The sequence below is a fragment of the Medicago sativa genome, chromosome 2 (assembly GCF_051527215.1).
Source record: "Medicago sativa cultivar Bolivia chromosome 2, Bolivia_mono, whole genome shotgun sequence".
NCBI lineage: Eukaryota > Viridiplantae > Streptophyta > Magnoliopsida > Fabales > Fabaceae > Medicago > Medicago sativa.
Genome location: NC_140750.1, coordinates 55,593,050 through 55,613,253, shown reverse-complemented (window position 1 = coordinate 55,613,253; position 20,204 = coordinate 55,593,050). Strand labels below are relative to the sequence as shown.

Below are 20,204 nucleotides of genomic sequence, written 5' to 3'. Positions count from 1 at the left end.
TGTTAAGGTACTAAACATGTGAAGGGTCCAACAGAGAAAGTATTGCATGGTCACAAAAATTTGATCACCCATATTAAGGTACTAAACATGTTAAGGTACTAACCTATCAACTCAGCTAAGCTCACGAGGACGGTCACACCATTTAAATACGCATATAAAAATTCATTTCATTTGATTATTTAAAAAACAAACATTATTTGTAACTTTTTTTCTCTCTATTTTTCTCAATTATTTGAACACCAAGCCCTCTCTCCCCTTTCCCCTTTCCCAAACATTAATCGTCACAACTTTCCTTGTTTTCATCAACTAAAGAGAGGTGATTTATAGTCAATTTTGATCCAATATCATCCCTCCGAATTGTTTTTCTTTCTCTTTTAGCAAAATAAGTGATTTTCACATATTTTCAGTTTTCTCTTGCACGGTTTTGTCTATTTTGACTTTCCGTCTTTGTGCGGTGTCTTTTTTATTTACCGTTTTAGTGCGGTGTTTATTTAATTCAACTTGAAAGATTAGATTTGATCAAGTGCAGATTTTACATCGTCAACATTGCAAATCCAAAAACATGAGTATTTCGGTGGCTTGAATATAGTATGTTAGGAGGCATTCTGTTTTATGTTATTAAATGAATGTTATGCGTTTGTTCGCAGATTCATTTTTTTTTTTAACGACTTTGGATCTGTATTTTATTGATGTACTTTATTGATTTGAATGGAAGAATATCATATATCCTTAATATTTAAATGGAAAATAGTTCTGCCCCAAAGCCCTAGCAAAACCCTAGGCATCCTCTTCAATTTTGTACTGATTTTAGGCATGGAGGGAAAACCCTAGGGTTTGAAACTGAGGGAATGACAATTTAGCCCTCAATGTATCCATGTGCAGTGTAATGAGTACAATACAACAAATTTGGTCAAAGGGAACATGCAGCTGTTTTCATTTCAAAAAAACTAAATTTGGTCGGTCACAGAGTTGCAGAGGACTGAGAACACATTTTGCAAACTATAGGGCGTTTGGTGTCTGCAATACTCCACCGCCCTTAGTCAACAATTCATTGATGTTCATGCTTCTTCATTTCTCTTAAACTCTGTCTCACTTTCACTCCCACTCAGTTCCCAAATCTCTTCCTCCCAAAAAACCCTCTCGTCTGAACCACTCCAACGTAGACTGTCCGCAACGACCATTTCGAATGTCGCCTTTCCTTTCATCCATCGTGACTGGCTCGGATTTGGGAGAGAAGAAAAGAAAAAACAAGATGAAGGTTATACATGACTAGAGAACAAGGGCAATTTGAGGATCGTGAATCTGATATAAGAGGGAAATCGATGGTTCCTTCGCCACCATGACTGGATTTCAGAAATGCTTCATCTCAGGTGATCTGCGCCGCTTAACACTCCATTGGTAACACAACCATCTCTCTCAATTCTCTTATTAATTCCTGTTTAGTTGATTATATGTTCTTGGTATGTTATGCTCATGAGGGGTTTTGTTTGCAAGATGTTTGATGAAATGCCTCAATGATGACAAACTTTTGATTTGGTTCAAATACAATTATGTTGTTGCAGACATACATTGGATTATTATTAATTCTGTTTGGATAAAGATTTCATTATGTGCTTATGAAATAAGCTAAAAACAGCTTATGGACACGTCAGATAAGGTGTTAATATATCAGCTAAAAATTGCTCATGATGGGTTTTGTTTGTAAGATTTCATTAAGTTGGTTTTATAAATTTGATTATTTGTTTTTGTCGTAAACCCAAGTCATGTCCTGCATACGAAGATTGATAAATTTCTTAATGATCTATCCAAGTTCAACACCCTACTCTCTTTTAAACGATCCACCTCGCATATTTCTCCTACTTCAAGTATAAATCACATGCTTATCTTTCTTTTTTCTTTGCTCTGCAGATTTATTTGAAAACAGATGGAGAGAAAAAACTTATCTCAAGTAACAGGCAAGAATTCAAAACAATATAATTTATCCAAGTATTTACTGAAATCATTGGGCAATCCTAATACAAATTTTTTGGCACATTTAGGGGTTTTTAACTATCTCCTCTTCACTGTGACCAATTTAAGTTTCTGATTTTGATGAAATGCTTTTGATAACCAATCTAATTTGTGCATTACTTATCTTATATCACAGTTGAGGGTAGCCTTTGATAACCAATCTAATATGTGCATTACTTATCTTATATCACAGTTGAGGGTAATGCTGGTCCAGATATCGATCGTAGGGTTAGAAGGGACTTGATTAACATGTTTCACATGGAGTATGACATTTGCAGGGTGGGTTATTATATGTTTCATCTGTTTTTTTATTTTTTATGAAATAACCTTCTAACATACATGTTTATATCACACTGTAAGTCTCTATGTTTATAATTTGTTTTTTGTATCTGTTTCTGTTTATGCACTCATGGCTGCCTTCTTATAACTTTGTTATGCTATTTGTGGGACACATATTCATTATTCTATAAAATCTTACTCTGAACTGTTAATATGAGATTGGAAGGGCGCAAATTAAAAATCTTTGTCTACATGTAGCCTGTTACTTTGCAAACTCAGTATAATGCAATTCTTTTTTGAAAACTCAGAACCTCATCTTATCATGTAAAACCTTAGTATATATATGCAGCGCAACACTTTGTTTAACACGAATTATGTTATATTTAGTTAGAAAGAATAACATATAATAAGATCATTTGAAGAATTGAATTGAACGAAGACTGATATACAAATGTGCACGAGTTTGTCCGAAAAAAGTTGTATTATATTTAGCAGCTATTCACTTTGTTTTGATAGTTCCCTCTCTGTTTAATGATAAAACATTATCCCTATCATTATATTATTAACTTTTAAGATTAATTACTAATATTTGGTTATGCATACTCAATTAAGCACGTGTTAGACTTGATTTAGAGCAACTGTTAGCCAAACCATTGCATTTAATATATTGTGTGCTCATCTTTGTGTTGTAACTGTTGGAAACTTCGAACAAGGTTGGCTCTATTCTTACTTCAAAGAAAATAGTAGATGTTGAGTATGCAGCTGCAATCATGTTTTGTATTAGAATGAAAACATGATGTTTTCAAGCCTGATGATGTTGTAGTCATATTTTTCAAACTGATGGTGTTTTGAACAACAAGGCAGTGTTTTTGGTCTATTATGTGTTGGTTTTGCGTCGGCTGTGAGAGAGTTATAAATTGATTGGTGTTTCGGTTTTGTGTCTTCATGTTTTGCTAATGTCTTTTCTGTTACTTTGCCACTGTGTCCTGCCGTTTTTCCCGATTCAAAGCCGTATGTATAGTCTCATTGCGTCACGACGAAATGGCTGCCCATGCGACCTCCTTTACCTCACCATCGCCTCCATGGCTGTACCTCTTTCTCTCTCCCATCAACCATGGATTTTGGTCCCTAATTGTCTAACAATTGATGTTGTTTTTACATCTCTCAACGTAAGTGCTGCACCTTATTAGAATTTTTCATTCTTTCTATTTTGCAGATCCATTGTTTGTTATTAGAATTCTTTGACATTGGAAATTTATCGAATATCAATTTTGATTTCGTAGTTTGATTGTTTGTTATGGTGTTTTTGATTGCAGTGAAAGAGAGTATCGACGAGGGCATGGAATTGTGTCATATGATGATAGTACATTTTTAAACCGGCCTGCCATTCTTTCCACCTTCTTCGCCTCCACTTCAATCCACTAGCATCAGAAGATCGCTGCCGTGCGCGTATGAGAGAAGACCGGTTCTGTCAATATCTTGGCCCAAAATGCTAAAAATCTGTTATGGGTGAAGGAGTTTCATCCAAATCTGTTAATGTTATTTCAGTCCTTGACCTCAACTCCAACCCGGTACGTTTTCTCTTTGGCAAAATGGTATGAATCAACTTTTTTTGGTTATATATGGCTTTTTAGTTTTTGAAAAAATCATTAACATGAGAATTTGATTGTTTAGCATTTAAAAATGACAATTAGTTTTCAAAGTTGCTGGAATTTGATTTTATTTATTTTAAAAAATCAGCTGAATTTCATTGACATATCATATATTATGAAAATGTGATTGGAATTATAATCGTTGCTTTGTTTCATTTGATAGCAAACAGTGAGTGTCATGTTATAAGGAACTAGATATAGCCTTAATAATGCAAATTACCTTCTTAGGCTTAGTAGGAAGGGTGTAGTCCCTATACTACACACACCCGTATCAAAGGTTTAAAAAAAGGACAGGTTGAGTGCCATGTTTATATCCTAAACTATTCAGTCAAGAAACTCTCTCTCTCTCTCTCTCTCTCTCTCTCTCTCTCTATATATATATATATATATATATATATATATATATATATATATATAAACAGACGCGTAGAAGTTAATTTAAAGTATTCAAGATATACAAAAACCACAATCTGTAGTTTCTGTTAACAGCACCTGAAATGCAGAAACCACGCATGAAATCATCTATTTAAATCCTAATCTGTAGTTTCTTGCTCATTTTTTTTTATGCTTTAAGTTGATTTGTCAATTACTTTATGGTTTCTCTTGCTTTTGGACATACACAATACTTTCTCATAAAAAAATGGCTTAATTCAATAATTGGTCCCCTAACTTAATTGTTGTTTTCATTTTGGTCCCATAAGTTCTAAAATGAACGATTTGGTCCCTTTGCTTTTGCTCCGTCTGTCAATATGGTCCCATCCGTCAAATGCTACTCTTTCCCGTTAGTTTTGCACACGTGGACGATCCTATGTGGGTACAACGTGGCACATATATAAGGCGTTTTTGGACATAGAGAGAGAAACGAATGCTGGTTTTAGAAAGTTGAAAAGTTTTAGAGAGAGAGAGCGCGAAGAAGAAGAAGAAACGCTTGGCTGAAGAATCAAAGAGGAAGAAGAAGTTCGTTTTCGATAGCTGAAGACGAAAATGGCTGCAGAAGATCCCGATATTGTGGATCCGATTGTCCAGGTATGTATTCTGTTTCGTTTTGCTTTAGGGTTTAGGGTTTGTTCATATTTCCGGTTTAGGGTTATGGTTTCTGGTTTTTCATGCTGGTTTCTGGGTTTGGGATCTGGTTTAGGGTTAGGGTTTTCGAAAAATAATAATTTTTTAATCAACTGATTATCCTTTTAGGGTTTCGAAATTAAATGAACTGCAAGTCGTTATAATGTTGTTGTTCCTGGGTTGAGTTGTTTGTTTTGATTTTGTAACAGTTAGAAGGTAGGTTTATGCTTGTGGTTCATCATGGGGGGGTGTTTGTTCAATTTCACCATACGAAGTATATTGGAAAAGAAACTGTGTTAGAAGCTGAGCCAGATTACTGGAGTTACTTTTCTTTGCTAGCAACTATTAAGACACTAGGGGAACCCATGATTTCGAGCCTTTGGTACTATGACCCTTATCTAAAGGAAAACTTGATTAGGTTGAGGGATGACCAAGGTTGTAGAAGGATGCAACATATAGCAGAAATGAATAAGATGGTTCATGTTTATGTTATACACTCTGTAGACCCACGAAATTTTGGAAACCTGAACCCTTTAGATGAAGCCAATGACTTTCCTGTAACCAATGTTGGAGTTGTTTTGGAGGAAATTGTAGATGATGTGGAAAATGGGGGTGTTCTTATGATTGAGTACCCTGTAGTGGTGGAAGAAAACGAAGGAAATGTTGTGGATGAAGGAAATGCTGTTGACATGGTGGGAAATGAGGGAAATGCTGATAATATGCATGAAAATGAGTTGAATGAGGGTAATGTGGTAATTGAAGGTGATATGGATGGTGGGGCCAACAATGGGGCACATGGTGGAGTAACTGAGGGGAATATTATAACTGATGTGGGTCCTACTGGTGTGAATGAAACAGAAAAGGATAGGTCCACTGAGTTTGGTGAGGGATTAAATAATGACATAAGTGTTGATGGCCCTTCTGTGGTTGAGAAAATTGGTGAGGAGGGAACTGCAGCTGGTCTAAATGAAGAGTTGAGGGATGGGCTTGATCTTAACTTAGAAGATTATGATGATGAGGGTTTCTGGGTAGGTGTGGAAAAGGAAGATAGTGCTCTGCAACTGTCCTTTGGAGACTCAGAGGAAGAGGTTGGGGATGAAGATAACTTTGGTGAGGCAGAAGTTGAGGAAGCAGATAAAGCAGGTGGGGTTTTAGGTGAGAAAGAAGATGAGGTTTTAGCAGGTCCATCAACTGTTACTGTTTGTGAATCAACTGAGGGAGAAACTGGTCCATCCTCTGCAACTGTTGGTGAATGTAGTGGTAGTAAGGCCAAGAAGAAAAGGGGAAGACCAAAGAAACAAAAACAAAAAAGCAATGAGCCTGTGTTTGAGGATGAGGTCTTAGCTCATCAAGTTAGCAGAAATGAAAATGGTGAGGCAGTTCCTGGTCAATCAATAGTGAGGGATAGAGGTTTAAGTGATGATGAGGAGTACAATAGTGATGAGTTGGATAGTGGTGCTGAAACTGAAGATGAGGAAGAAAATATAGGCAGGAAGCATAAGTTTCCAACCTTCAAGCAACCTGAGAACATGAGAGACTATGAATGGAAGGCAGGGACATATTTTGTGTCTAAGAAGCAGTTTCAAGATGCTGTGAGAACTTATGCAGTCCATTCTGGTAGGGCCATGAAGTTCAGGAAGAGTGATAAAAGGAGAGTGAGGGTTACATGTAAACCTGGTTGTGCAAGGGAGCTATATTTAGCAAAGATACCAAATGAAGAAACATGGCAATTGAGGAAGATAAAGGGGGGGAAGCACACCTGCAGTAGGGATTTTAAAATAAGGTTGATGAATTCAGAATGGTTGGGTAACAAGCTACATAATAGGGTGAAGGAGAATCCAGATCTAAAGTTGGCTAAAATTGTGGATAGAGCTAATGAAAAATGGGGTATTGGGGTGAACTTCAGTAAGGCATACAGAGCTAGAAGCAAAGCATTTGATCTGGTGGATGGTTCTTTCAGGGAGCAGTACACTAGGCTTCATGACTATGCACATGAGTTGTTGAGGTCTAACAGAGAATCTAGTGTTTCTATTACCACTCAACCTTACCATGGAGGTGAAGAAGACCTTGAGAATCCTAATGCTGTTTTCTCTCCCCATTTCCAAAGGATGTATGTTTGTTTCAAAGCCTGCAAGGAAAGTTTTTTCAAGTGTAGGCCAATAATAGGACTAGATGGATGTTTTTTAAAGGGGTACTATGGTGGCCAACTTCTGTCTGCTATTGGAAGGGACCCAAATGATCAAATGCTTCCAATAGCTTATGCATTGGTTGAAGGGGAGACAAAAGAATCTTGGAAATGGTTTTTGGAGCAGCTCATTGCTGACTTGGGTGGACCAGGATTGTGCTTGACTTACACTTTTATTAGTGACCAACAAAAGGTAAATAATTTTAATTTATTTATTTTCTGTTTTAACCTTATTGTCTTATTAATTTAACCATCCCTAATATTGTGTAGGGTCTTCTGCCTGCTATGGATGAGTTACTTCCTGGAGTGGATCAAAGATTTTGTGTGAGGCATCTTTACAACAACTTCAGGAAGAAATATCCTGGTAAGAAATTAAAAGAGCTAATGTGGAAGGCAGCAAAGGCAACATATGATAATGCATTTAATGATGTTATGGATGAGATTAAAGCCATAAGTGAAGGAGCATATGAGTATCTGAAGAAAATTCCAGCTAGGCATTGGAGCAAGTCAAGATTTACAAGTGGACCACTATGTGATGCTCTGGTGAACAACATGTCAGAGGCCTTCAATTCCACCATTATCATTGCTAGAGGAAAACCAGTGGTCACTATGTTTGAAGAAATTAGAGTGTACCTGATGGAGAGATGGGAAGCAAATAGGCAGAAAATTGCTAGATATGAGGATGAAGTCTTGCCTAACATCAAAAAAAGGATTGCAAGAGAATCTTCATACACCAATAACTGGATGGTTAGGTATGTGATCTCATATAGCTACTGTCATTTATATCTTTCTGCCATTATGATTAATTTGTACCCTGAAATTGCTTGTTGCTTGTTGTCTAATTTGTACCCTGTTTATGCTTGTCAATTTGTTAAATTGTTTAGGCGTTCAAGTGAATATGATTATGAAGTCAGACGCATTGCTTCATTAACTGAGAAGTACTCTGTCAATCTACTTAGGAGGGAATGTGATTGTAGGAAATGGTTGTTGACAGGTTTACCATGTTGTCATGCCATTTCCTGCATGAAGAGCCAGGACATTAACATCAATGATTTTGTTCCAGACTGTTTCAAGAAAGAAAGGTATGCAGCATGCTACAGCAGTGTGATCTATCCAGCTAATGGGCAGTGTTTATGGGAAAAAACACCATATGCTGATCTTCAGCCACCACCAATCAAAAGGCAAGCAGGCAGGCCAAAGAAGAAAAGAACCAGGGATGCTAATGAAATGCTTGATGCTAATCAGATGAAGAGGGCTAAGTGGGGTATAAAGTGCAGTAGATGTAAACAGAGTGGACATAACAAGTCCACCTGCAAGCTGCCAGCACCTCCACCAGCATCTGAAGGCACAACAGGGCAGAATCCAACACCTGCAACTGCACCATCTTCAAGCCAGACAAGATCAGTGCATCCTCCACAACCTGCCACTGCACCATCTTCAAGCCAAAGAAGATCAGTGCAGCCTCCACAACCTGCAGCTGCACCTGCACCTGCACCTGCAACTGTACCATCTTCAAATATCAGGAGAAGGAAGGGCAAGCAACATGTTTCAGCAACACAGGCAGGGCAGCCAAAAAAGAAGAAGGGAACTGCTAGAGGCAAGGGTTCAACTTCAAGCCAGCCATAGCTACTTGTTATGTTATGCTTAAGTTTAGTAATGGTAGCTTATTTTGATGCCTAAGTGCATATATTTTGATGTACTCACTGATATGGTTTAAGCTTAGTAATGGTAGCTTATTTTGATGCCTAAGTGCATATATTTTGACGTACTCATGTCACTGATATGGTTTAAGACTGATATGGTTTAAGCTTAGTAATGGTAGCTTATTTTGATGTAATGGTAGCTTATTTTGATGCCTAAGTGCATATATTTTGATGTACTCATGTCACTGATATGGTTTAGTAATGACAAAGTGGTTTATGAAATATTGCAATCTGATTTACATCTGTTCCTGCTACTGATTTACATCTGTTCCTGCAATTTGATGTCTAAGGCTTACCAATTTCATCTGAATTATTAGTGCATAATTTGGTATTCTTTGACAGTCCAAAACATCTTTCATTTTCATTATTTCATATCAAATTACAGAACATTTGAAGCAACAACTTCAATTCAAAACACATTTCAAAACAACAATTTAAAGGCAAATCAACATAATTCATTCATTTCAAACTTGTTCATGTTACACAACCAACCAATAGTACATACCATCATATTACAACTTTCTAACAATCTTCCTATTTCAAATAAACATTACTGAAGTTTCCATTAGGTTTGCATAATTGCATTGTTCCTAACACTAGGCAAACTCCAAAACATAATAATCCTAAAATAATTGACATCTTAAGCCAAGATCTGGTCTTCCCCAATTGATTCTTCAATTTTTGATTCTTTTTCTCCAACTTTGCAATCTTCAAATCCTTCTCATCACAGAACTCTTCATCAACTAACTTGAAGAAACTACAACCCTTGTCAAATTGATTTTTGTAGTTTCTGCAACCCAAGAACTTTTTTCCACAATTTGGATTGTAGGTATCTGTAACAGTTCTAACAACTGTTTCTTCTCCACACCTGCATTCCGTAATTGCTCTCTTTCTCAAATTCGAACCTACAGACATGGCTGATTGACCCAGATGATTTGACATACCTCAGATTCTGCTTCGACCCAGATGTATTGCAACAGGATTGCTTCTGCTTCGACTTTGGGGTTTGAATTCAAATTTGACTTGATTCAGAATTGAAGGATTGAAGGAAGAAAGCAGACACAACAGGGCCACAGGATTGATTCAAATTCGAATTTGCCTTTCAGAGAGAGAGATTGATTTAGAGAGAGAGAGAGAGAGAGAGAGAGAGAGAGAGAGAGAGAGAGGCGTGATTGAAGATGAAGAGGGAAGGAAGAACCCTAATTTTGGGTTTTCAGATGGAATGAAAGCCTTATATATGTGCCACGTTGTAACCACATAGGATCGTCCACGTGTGCAAAACTAACGGGAAAGAGTAGCATTTGACGGATGGGACCATATTGACAGACGGAGCAAAAGCAAAGGGACCAAATCGTTCATTTTAGAACTTATGGGACCAAAATGAAAACAACAATTAAGTTAGGGGACCAATTATTGAATTAAGCCTAAAAAAATTGTGAAAAGTGCACACAATCTATTTTAGCATATATCTTTTAACAAAGAGGTAATGGCTTTGTCATCACTTATATAAAATGTTTGCATTATCGAATTGGCTTGACAAAGAGGTAGAAGTGTGACTTAGAACCTTTTTTTACTACTATATATAAATATCATTCTTCCTAATAAAATGAGGCACAAAAACAACTTGAAATTAAAAGAGTTATTTCCAACTTGAATTAGTGACTATCATCTCTTTATTCACTTGCTCATTCATTTTCGTTGCTGGAAGCATTAATAGTTATATTAACAATCATTGATATGTGACCATTTTTTCATCTGCGAATTCCACATTTTTTCCCTTACAACTCCCATTTTCTTTTTCCCCTTCTTTTGTCTGCAGATGTATGGAGAGACTCTAATTTCCTAGCTTCTGTTTGAGGAATAAATTGAAGTGGGTTCACAATTACTTTTGCTTATGTGTGTTTGTCAGTTGAGTCCAATTCTCGACCTTTATTTAATTGAGTTCTCATATTGATTGGTTTATGCTAGATGTGTAGCTTTTGAAATTGCAGTGTTTCTAGCAACTCTTTAGCTTATTGATTGATTAAGAGGTAGCTTCTATTATTGTAATTTTTATGGAGGTTTACTATTTGTATAATATTTCAATGCTAAATGATTTTTTTTACTGGATTTCAATATTATATCTCAACTACATTCTTATTTTACAAGAAGGATATATTAAAGCGAATTTGATATCAATATTATATCTCAACTACATTCGTTTTTAATAGACCCGTGCGATAGCACGGGTCAAACGTCTAGTTTTTTTAAAAAAATAAATAAAAAATATTTGTGATCAACCAACCCCTTCTAATATAGTCATATTAGACGGCTGGTTCTGGCCCACCCTATGTTTTATTGAAGGGGCAAGTAGTGGTGAAAATGGGTAACACGTTAACAAAAACTTCACCATAAGGAAGAATTGCCACCAAGACCATGCAACATTTTTCTGTCTTCATGTATATACATGTGATTTAAGTCACCAAAACCATATTATTCAGTGATTATTTTCAATGTTGTTTATTTAATTGACTTCTACAAATTGTTATTGAAATTGATTACTGCAAATATACCCTTAATATCAAAGTGATCCCTAAAAGTACTTCACTTGAACAAAGAATTTTCATTCTAATTAAGGCACTGCAAAAAGAAACTAACATGGGGTATGCTACTACAGATGAAATTGAAAACAAGTCCAAATTCAACTCTGATAGGCTGCATGAACTCAAAGCATTTGATGAAACAAAAGCTGGTGTTAAGGGCCTTGTTGATCAAGGTATTCTCAAAATCCCAACCTTATTTCATCACCCACCTGATAAATATGGAAATGCCACAAATTCAACCAACACACAACACATTATTCCTGTTATAGACTTAGCAAATATTGGCAAAGATCCAAATACAAGACAAGAAGTTATAAGCAAAATAAAGGAAGCATCTGAGACATGGGGTTTCTTTCAAGTGGTTAATCATGGCATTCCTTTGAATGTTCTTGAGGATATGAAAGATGGTGTGATTAGATTCTATGAACAAGATACTGAAGTGAAGAAAGAGATGTATACTAGAGATCAAACAAGGCCATTGGTTTATAATAGTAATTTTGATTTGTATAGTTCACCAGCACTTAATTGGAGGGATACTTTAGCATGTATGATGGCTCCTAATGCTCCAAAACCAGAAGATTTGCCACTAGTATGCAGGTGAATTCTTGTTTGTGATATACTACAAATTTTTAGGCCACTTTGATATCAATTTTGTATATATGTGTATTAATTTTCAAAATATCAATTAACAATTCAGGATTAGCAAATTAGGCTATAAATTGCGTATGCTGCTAGGGGTGATAAAAAAAACAAAAGATCTAAACGAACCGTGCTGAAAATAACTCAGTTTAGTATTGTCCATCATTTAAAAAATACATAACCGGCGCACCAAACCATGAACAATTATATTTCAATCTATGTAGCACTGACACATATTTAGTGTCCAATATGTGTTAGTGTTTATCCTATTTCAAAAACCTAAATTTTCTTAAATTATTATTGCGTCTGTTTTCGTATTGTTTCTAGTGTTTGTGTTGTGTCCAGTGTCTATGTATGTACTAATAGAAAGAGTTATTGTGTCCGGCTTCTGTATTAATGTTGTGTCGGGTGTCTGTTTTTGTTTTAATAGAAGGAATATTGTAAACTGACTCATTAGTCAATCAATATTTCTACCATAGAGAGCTTAATTAATTGCTTGGTGATTTAATCTTCTTGTAGGGATATATTTCTGGAATATGGAGAGTATGTAAAGAAACTTGGAATTGTACTCTTTGAATTACTATCAGAAGCACTTGGATTACATCCAAACCATTTAATAGACTTGGATTGTTCTGAGGGGAATTTGTTACTTTGCCATTACTATCCTGCTTGTCCTGAACCACATTTAACGATGGGAACCGCCAAACATTCCGATAGTAGTTTCCTCACAGTGCTTCTTCAAGACCATATTGGTGGCCTTCAAGTTCTTCACAAGGAAAAGTGGATTGATGTACCACCAATACCCGAGGCTCTTGTTATTAATATTGGTGATGTTCTTCAGGCAAGTCCTCTATAACTATTTTGCTATGTGTATTTCCTGCAACAAAAATTGATATTTTTTTCTACTACTGTTTGTGATGTGGATCAAACAACGACATAATGTTTTACTAAAAAAATTTCCTACCACTAATTGTGGATGTTTATTTCAGTACTACTAACTAATTGAATGTGCAATGGTAATTCTTGAGCATTACTCATATGTACCGATAAGTGGGTAGTAGCTCAATCGTAAGAAGTTTAGGTGTAAGCACAGCGACATAGCAGAGTGGAGCAGAAGTGTCTGCCCCTTGGCTTGGCCTAATCATATATTCTGTTTTGACTAGGAGGGTTGGGGGTACCCCCCTTATATTCGGGACCGTAGTGTTTAAACATTATATTATATGATGTAACTCCATGAACTGAATAATAAAATAAACTGCAGCATCCATTCTGATTTCAAAGTCGTAAGCTAAGCACAATTCGCCGAACTCTATAATCAAGAGTATATGTTATTTAGTGTGTTTTATTTATCAATTTTCTTTAGAATTAGATTTGCTGCTCTAGAAATTATAATGAAATGGCTTGTGTGCCAAGGTATGTTGATGCTGAATACTTTTTATTCCTCTTGCATCTTCAAATTGTGATGTGGAGTATCATATTCCTGTGATTGTAAGGTGAAAAGCTATGTGCGAATCTAGCACTTCGCAATAAAATTCTTATTGTATATGAAAATGAAATGAACTTACATGAATGTAGCTACTTATAATTTTTATTGAACTGCAGCTTATAACAAATGACAGATTGAAGAGTGTTGAACACAGAGTACTAGCAAATACTATTGGTCCAAGAGTATCTGTTGCACCTTTTTTCAGGGCAGGTCCTAGAGCACAAGAAAAAATCTATGGACCTATAAAAGAATTGTTATCAGAAGACAACCCTCCAAGATACAGAGAAACCACTTTTGCAGATTTTGTAGCCTACTACAATGCAAAAGGGCTTGATGGCATCTCAGCTCTAGAACATTTCAAGCTTTGAGTTGGATACTGTGTATTGAGCTGGTTTATTTAGCATGATAAATAAATGTGATAATAATTTTGGACTTGAAATTTGTGCTATGCTTATGAGTTAAAACTAATATATTGCTAAGTACATTGGGTTTGGTTTTGAAAGATCATCATATTAGGTGAATCTAGAATCTTTGTCATGTGAAGATACACAAGGTAGATGTATGCTTCGCTACAAATATTTTCTGTCTAAATTATCAATGCATTTCTAGATAAAAAACTTGACAGGAATATCTTCCAAGATTTGCATATAAATCATGGATGAATCCCAATTGACACATAATTGATTTACCAGGAATCCATGATGATCCTGTTTTGAGAGATACACAGTTGTGAGAAAAGTTCAAAATCCATGTGAGAAGAGGTTTTTTCTTCAATAAATCATGGAATTGTTGGTGTAAACCCTCGAGACCAATAGTTATTGTTAAACTTATTGTATGTATCATAACTTTTATTATTAAATAAATAAGACATTCTTTATTATACTTGTTGTAAGATTCATGAAGTCACTAAAATAGACAATTCATGTGATGAAACATTAAGTGTGACTTAATCATGAGATTACATTAACATAAAGAACACTATTCTTAAAAGTATTCATAATCAAGCTTTATATAAATTGGTATAATAATAAAAGACTATTATGTATGTAGACCGATGACCACATCTCATGGGTCATGAATATGAGATATTAAGTTTGTACATATGTATTAATATTATGAGTAATATTTGTACTGGATTGATCCATCGTGGGAATACTACATAGTATCTTATGAAAGTGTCATAAGATATTCTCATAATGATAATGGTACACTCTTAGATCTGAAACCACTATGATCCCTAAAATTGGACTTAAGTGTTTTATTGTCATTCAAATGTTGTCTGTAACAGGATAACTATAATGTTGGTTAATGGGCATTTGACGGATCATGTTGAGGGACATGAGTGTTCTAGATGAGATTTGTCCCTCCTTCATAACAGGAGATATAACTTTATGCCTCTTAATGAAATATGAATGTAAAATTGCATGATCATGTCGAATTAAGTCAATATGAGATATTGGACTTATTCTTTATTCAGTATATTTCGGGATCAAGAAATATTAATTTTTTTTGAAGAAATGTTAATATTGAGCTATACAAGGGTGACGCAATCTATGACTTGTGTTCAATATATGTATATGGACAAAGAAGTAATTTTACACACGAACATCATCATGGAAAAAGTTTCGTCTGATCAACATTCTTATCACTTGGGTAACAGTGATGTGTTGCTAGTACCGTTTACGGTTTATTAAATATAAGATTTAATATATGGACAAAGAAGTAATTTTACACATGAACATCATCATGGAAAAAGTTTCGTCTGATCACTTGACATTCTTATCACTTGGGTAACAGTGATGTGTTGCTAGTACCGCTTACGGTTTATTAAATATAAGATTTAATATTATTGTTAACAGGTCACACACAATAGAACATTCAAAAGGAGAAATATAAGCAAGACTTATAACATGGGGTGCATTTAGCAAATGACGCTAATTAGTTAGCGAAGGCTGATGGGCTAATGGTCTTACAGAAGCCTGTTAATGATTACTTGACTTGCAGAGCACACAAGTATTTCTATAAATAAAACTCTTATGCAAGTCAGTGTTACACACTTTGGAGAAACCCTAAAACCGAAATTCAAACCCTAGTTCTCCTTACGTTGATTTGTTGTTATCGAAATCCTTTTCTACGCTTCAAGAGGTAACAATTTCATAATGATCATGTCAAATTCGTAATGATCCAAGAATTGTTTTTTTTAATTTCTGATGCTACCCTTCAGGAATTTCAACACATGTTTTGGATGAGATGATCAAAGGAACTTGTCGATTTCATCAACAAGATGTTATGGTGAGGAAAGATTACTACACATTTGATCCGAACATGAAAGTTGTTTATGTTTCTAATTCTAGTCTTTATCATAACCCTGCCTGCTAATTGAAGGGACTCCCTTGGTGTTTTGAATGTCCAAAAGTTATCAGGTTCTTTTTATTGCTTTTACCATCATCGTTGAAGTTAAAAATACAATTTACTGATATAGGATCCTTGATGTTAAGAGAATAATAACTTTTAAATATTCTTGAAGAAGGCCTATAAACTATATATAAAAGAATAGGTAATAGAAACTCGTCATTTTCGTACCTGCTATTACGATGTTGATGTTAGGAACTAACAGAGCATATTCAGTACACTCTGGGGAATAAAATAGCGTATTTCACCTTCTGGTTGAACTTTGATTTATGAGGACCACTTTTTCCTGAGAAATCGAGGGTCAAGATAAGGAAAAATGATGTATTTCATATATTTTATGAGCTGCTTATTATTTCCGATGAAATTGATTCCTCGGTAACGTCAGCCACTCACAACTCCCCACGTCCAACAGTTCTGTATATATGGTAATGAAATTTTCATCGCTAATTCCTCATAAAACTTTCCTCGGTAAATTCCTTGGAGATTTTGGTAGGAAAATCCACTATTTCTTGTAGTGAAGAGACCATATAATAAAATAAAGGATTAATTGAATAAATGATCCGAGATGGTTGTTAATAGCACAAAACAATTGGTAGATGAAATAAATGAAATAACTATGAAGAGTGTAACACCCAAACGCTTAGAAATTGCCACTGTCAAAAATTAGGACGAAATTTTGCAAAACTTTGCTAAAGAAAAAGATTTGTATGAGAAAGAACAGAGGTTGCAAAGAATCAGTTGGTAAATTGTTCTCAAGTAAAAGAGACACTACTCCCATTGTTGCAACTAAAACACATTAGGTTACAACATAATATTCTCAAAAGGCAAGGAATCTTGCTCAAAATTAATTGGTGCTAATATTCCAAAGGTATTAAGAAACTACAATTGTATTAAGAAACTACAATTATATGAATATAAAATTACTAATAATGACACAATATGGTTAATACCTTTGGAATATTAGCTTCAATTAATTTTGAATGAGATTCCTTTCCTTTCGAGGGTATTATGTTGTAACCTAAGGGTGTTTTGGTTGCAACAATGGGAGTAGTGTGTCCTTTAGTTGAAAACAATTTCCTGACACTACGATTTTTAGCGGATTCTTTGCAACTCTATGTTCTTTTTCTTACAAATCTTTTTCTTTAGCAATGTTTTGCAAAATTTCGGCCAAACTTTTGACATCAGCAATTTGAGAGCGTTTTGTTGTTACACTCAGCACAATTATTTCTTTTATTTCATCTACAGATTGTTTTGTGCTATTAACAACTATCTACCGATTATTTCATCATTTGTCACATCACTAATGCATTTGTAACCATTGGAATTCTCTTTTCCCTTGCTCACTGCAAACACCATTACTATCCTGCTTGTCCTGAACTAGATTTAACGATGGGAACCGCCAAACATTCTGATAGTAGTTTCCTCACCGTGCTTCTTCAAGACCATATTGGTGGCCTTCAAGTTCTTCACAAGGAAAAGTGGATTGATGTACCACCAATACCTGAGGCTCTTGTTGTTAATATTGGTGATGTTCTGCAGGCAAGTTCTCTCTTACTATATTGCTATGTGTATTTCCTGCAACAGCAATTGATTTATTTTTCTACTATTGTTTGTGATGTGGATTAAACAACAACATAGTGTTTTACTAAATCCTACCACAGTAATTGTCGATGTTTATTTCGTTGCTATTAACTAATACGATGTACAATTGTTATTATTGAGTATGACTCATATTTACTGATAAGTGGGTAGTGGCTCAAGCCGTCAAGCGTAGCAGGTGGAGTTGTGAGCACAACGACATTGCAGAGCGGAGATGAAGTGTCTGCCCCCTAATATTCGGGACCGTAGGACTTAAACATTATATTATACACTGTAACTCCATGAACTCAATAATAAAATAAACTACAGCAGCCATTCTGATTTCAAAGTCGTAAGCTAAGCACAATTCGATGAACTCTATAATCAAGAGTTTATGTTATTTTGTGTGTTGGATTTGGTGCTCTAATAGTTATAATGAAATGACTTCTGTTCCAAGGTATGTTGGTGCTGAATACTTTTTATTCCCCTTGCATCTTCAAATTGTGACATGTGCAAATGTACTACTTCACAATAAAATTCTAATTGTATGTGAAATGAACTTACATGAATGTAGCTAATTATAATTTTTTTTTTGAACTGCAGCTTATAACAAATGACAGATTCAAGAGTGTTGAACACAGTGTACTAGCGAATACTATTGGTTCAAGAGTATCTGTTGCATCTTTTTTCAGGGCAGGTCCTAGAGCACAAGAAAAGCTCTATGGACCTATAAAAGAATTGTTATCAGAAGACAATCCTCCAATATATAGAGAAACTACTTTTGCTGATTTTGTAGCCTACTTCAATGCAAAAAGGGTTTGACGGCATTTCAGCTCTTGAATATTTCAAGCTTTGAGTTGGATTCTGTCCATTGAGCTGATATATTTAGCATGATAAATGAATAAGTACATTGGAAAAGAATACCATTTTTCAATTTGATTGTATGTCATAATTTTGGACTTGAAATTTGTGCTATGCTTATGTGTTGCAAGTTGCAACTATAATAATATTGCCAAGTACATTGGTTTTGATTTTAAAACATCATGTTTAGTGAAACTAGAATATTTTTCATGTGAAGGTACACAAGGTAGATGTATGCTTTGCTACAAAGAATTTCTCCCTAAATTATCAGTGCGTTTTCTAGATCAAATCTTTGACAGGGATATCTTCCAAGATATGTATATTAATCATGGATGAATCTCAATTAACGCATGATTGTGGAGAATCTAATACCAATGATGTTTCGGAATTCAAAATGATTTACCAGGAATCCATGATGGTCCTGTTTTGAGAGACAAAGTTGTGAGAAAAGTTCAAAATGCATTTGATAAGAGGTTGTTGTTTTTGGAGTAATAAATCATGGAATTTCAACTCATGTTTTGGATGAGATGATCAAAGGAACTTGTAGATTTTATCAACAAGATGTTACGGTGAGGAAAGAGTATTATACATGTGATCCTATAACAAAAAAGTTGTTTATATTTCTGAAGTCTTTACCATGACCCTGCTGCCTCTTTGCGTCTTGCTAGAGTTTTGGTAGATGAAAAAAAAAGTCAGTTTTTCTTTATCTTCTTTTTTTGGCACGTATTTAATTGGAAAATGCTTGATGTAACGAAAACTTTTTTTTGAAAGAGTCACGAATGATGCGGCAACAAAGCGCTTTTTACTCAATAATTTTGCTTTTCTCTTGATCATTTCCACTATGAAAACACATAAGTGAAAGACCAATACATTCTGAGCTCAATGGTCCATCCATCTCATTTTCCCTTCAACCTACTCTTCATTCGTTAAATTATTTATTTATTGGCACACCATGTCTATTTCATTCATTCTCTCTTTATCTTATTTTTTTGTCCTTGCAATTATACTGCAGCGTAGTGCATTACCGGTTGTCATAAAATTATCAACACGCAACAACCAGTCCTGTTGTTACTCTATCATATTCAACCAACTGTCCACAGTAGATGATTCAAATCAAGGGACATCCTCCATTATGTTGTGTGCAACGTTGTATGAACTATGGAGTATATCTATATGTATGGATTGAGTTTACAAACCAAATAACCCCTTTGTTTAGATACCAAAACTGAAAAGATAATCATAAACATATCTGATATTGTAGTATTGAATTGAAGAAAGAAAAATTGTAGAGAGCGAAAATGAATGAATGTAGAAAAAATAAGATATGAAGAAGAAGAAAAAAATTAAGAGGTGAATGGTAGAAATTAAGGTCGTTGCTGGCACCTACATTATTGTTTCCAGCCACGATGAAACAGAAGTTCGAGCGAGAAACATTCAAGGGAAACCATCTCCATAGGGTCATTTCCTGCGGCAGAGGTGCATTACTAGTCAGGGTGCTTAACGGCAAATTTTGACCCCTTATAAAAAAATAAGAAAATTTGAAATTTTCTTTTTTTTGTGTGTTACCGGTGGCTATGTCCGCCGCAATGGTACCAGCAGCTGTGCTTAACGGCAAGTTAAGATCCTCTCCATTCAATCTCTTCTCCATTTCTTTTGGTTGGAGAGATGAAGACACAATTTTTTAAAAATAATTAATGATAGTGGGACCAATTTAATGATAGGACCCACAACCTATGTTTTATTTCTATCTCTTTC

The 20,204-nt window shown here is 35.1% G+C and overlaps 2 protein-coding genes, 1 long non-coding RNA gene and 1 pseudogene across 3 annotated transcripts; all 4 read left to right on the top strand.

Annotated features, from left to right (window-relative positions):
- Nucleotides 1–722: 722 nt before the first annotated feature.
- Nucleotides 723–11,006, top strand: LOC146949077 (uncharacterized). The gene is made up of 6 exons (XR_015027142.1): nucleotides 723–1,398; nucleotides 1,909–1,955; nucleotides 2,204–2,289; nucleotides 3,299–3,458; nucleotides 3,606–3,860; nucleotides 10,711–11,006. It is a non-coding gene; the product is annotated as an uncharacterized LOC146949077 (long non-coding RNA).
- On the top strand, nucleotides 4,573–9,113 carry LOC146949078 (uncharacterized). The gene is made up of 3 exons (XM_085745184.1): nucleotides 4,573–7,381; nucleotides 7,459–7,940; nucleotides 8,073–9,113. Exons 1-3 carry the CDS (start codon nucleotides 5,228–5,230, stop codon nucleotides 8,812–8,814), a joined length of 3,378 nt encoding a protein of 1,125 aa, XP_085601310.1. The 5' UTR covers nucleotides 4,573–5,227; the 3' UTR covers nucleotides 8,815–9,113.
- A 413-nt stretch (nucleotides 11,007–11,419) lies between the features above and the next one.
- LOC146949076 (1-aminocyclopropane-1-carboxylate oxidase homolog 1-like) lies at nucleotides 11,420–14,100 on the top strand. The gene is made up of 3 exons (XM_085745183.1): nucleotides 11,420–12,070; nucleotides 12,632–12,953; nucleotides 13,715–14,100. The coding sequence occupies exons 1-3, from the start codon at nucleotides 11,529–11,531 to the stop codon at nucleotides 13,964–13,966; spliced, it is 1,116 nt and encodes a 371-aa protein (XP_085601309.1). The 5' UTR covers nucleotides 11,420–11,528; the 3' UTR covers nucleotides 13,967–14,100.
- Nucleotides 14,101–17,321: 3,221 nt separating this feature from the next.
- LOC146949075 (1-aminocyclopropane-1-carboxylate oxidase homolog 1 pseudogene) lies at nucleotides 17,322–18,444 on the top strand (annotated as a pseudogene).
- Nucleotides 18,445–20,204: the final 1,760 nt, after the last annotated feature.

Excerpts from the sequence above, each read along its gene's own strand:
- LOC146949078 (XM_085745184.1), top strand. The coding sequence starts at position 5,228 with ATGCTTGTGGTTCATCATGGGGGGGTGTTTGTTCAATTTCACCATACG. Across the intron at positions 7,382-7,458 it reads TTATTAGTGACCAACAAAAG|GGTCTTCTGCCTGCTATGGA; the intron begins GTAAATAATTTT and ends AATATTGTGTAG. Across the intron at positions 7,941-8,072 it reads ACCAATAACTGGATGGTTAG|GCGTTCAAGTGAATATGATT; the intron begins GTATGTGATCTC and ends TAAATTGTTTAG.
- LOC146949076 (XM_085745183.1), top strand. The coding sequence starts at position 11,529 with ATGGGGTATGCTACTACAGATGAAATTGAAAACAAGTCCAAATTCAAC. Across the intron at positions 12,071-12,631 it reads GATTTGCCACTAGTATGCAG|GGATATATTTCTGGAATATG; the intron begins GTGAATTCTTGT and ends ATCTTCTTGTAG. Across the intron at positions 12,954-13,714 it reads ATATTGGTGATGTTCTTCAG|CTTATAACAAATGACAGATT; the intron begins GCAAGTCCTCTA and ends ATTGAACTGCAG.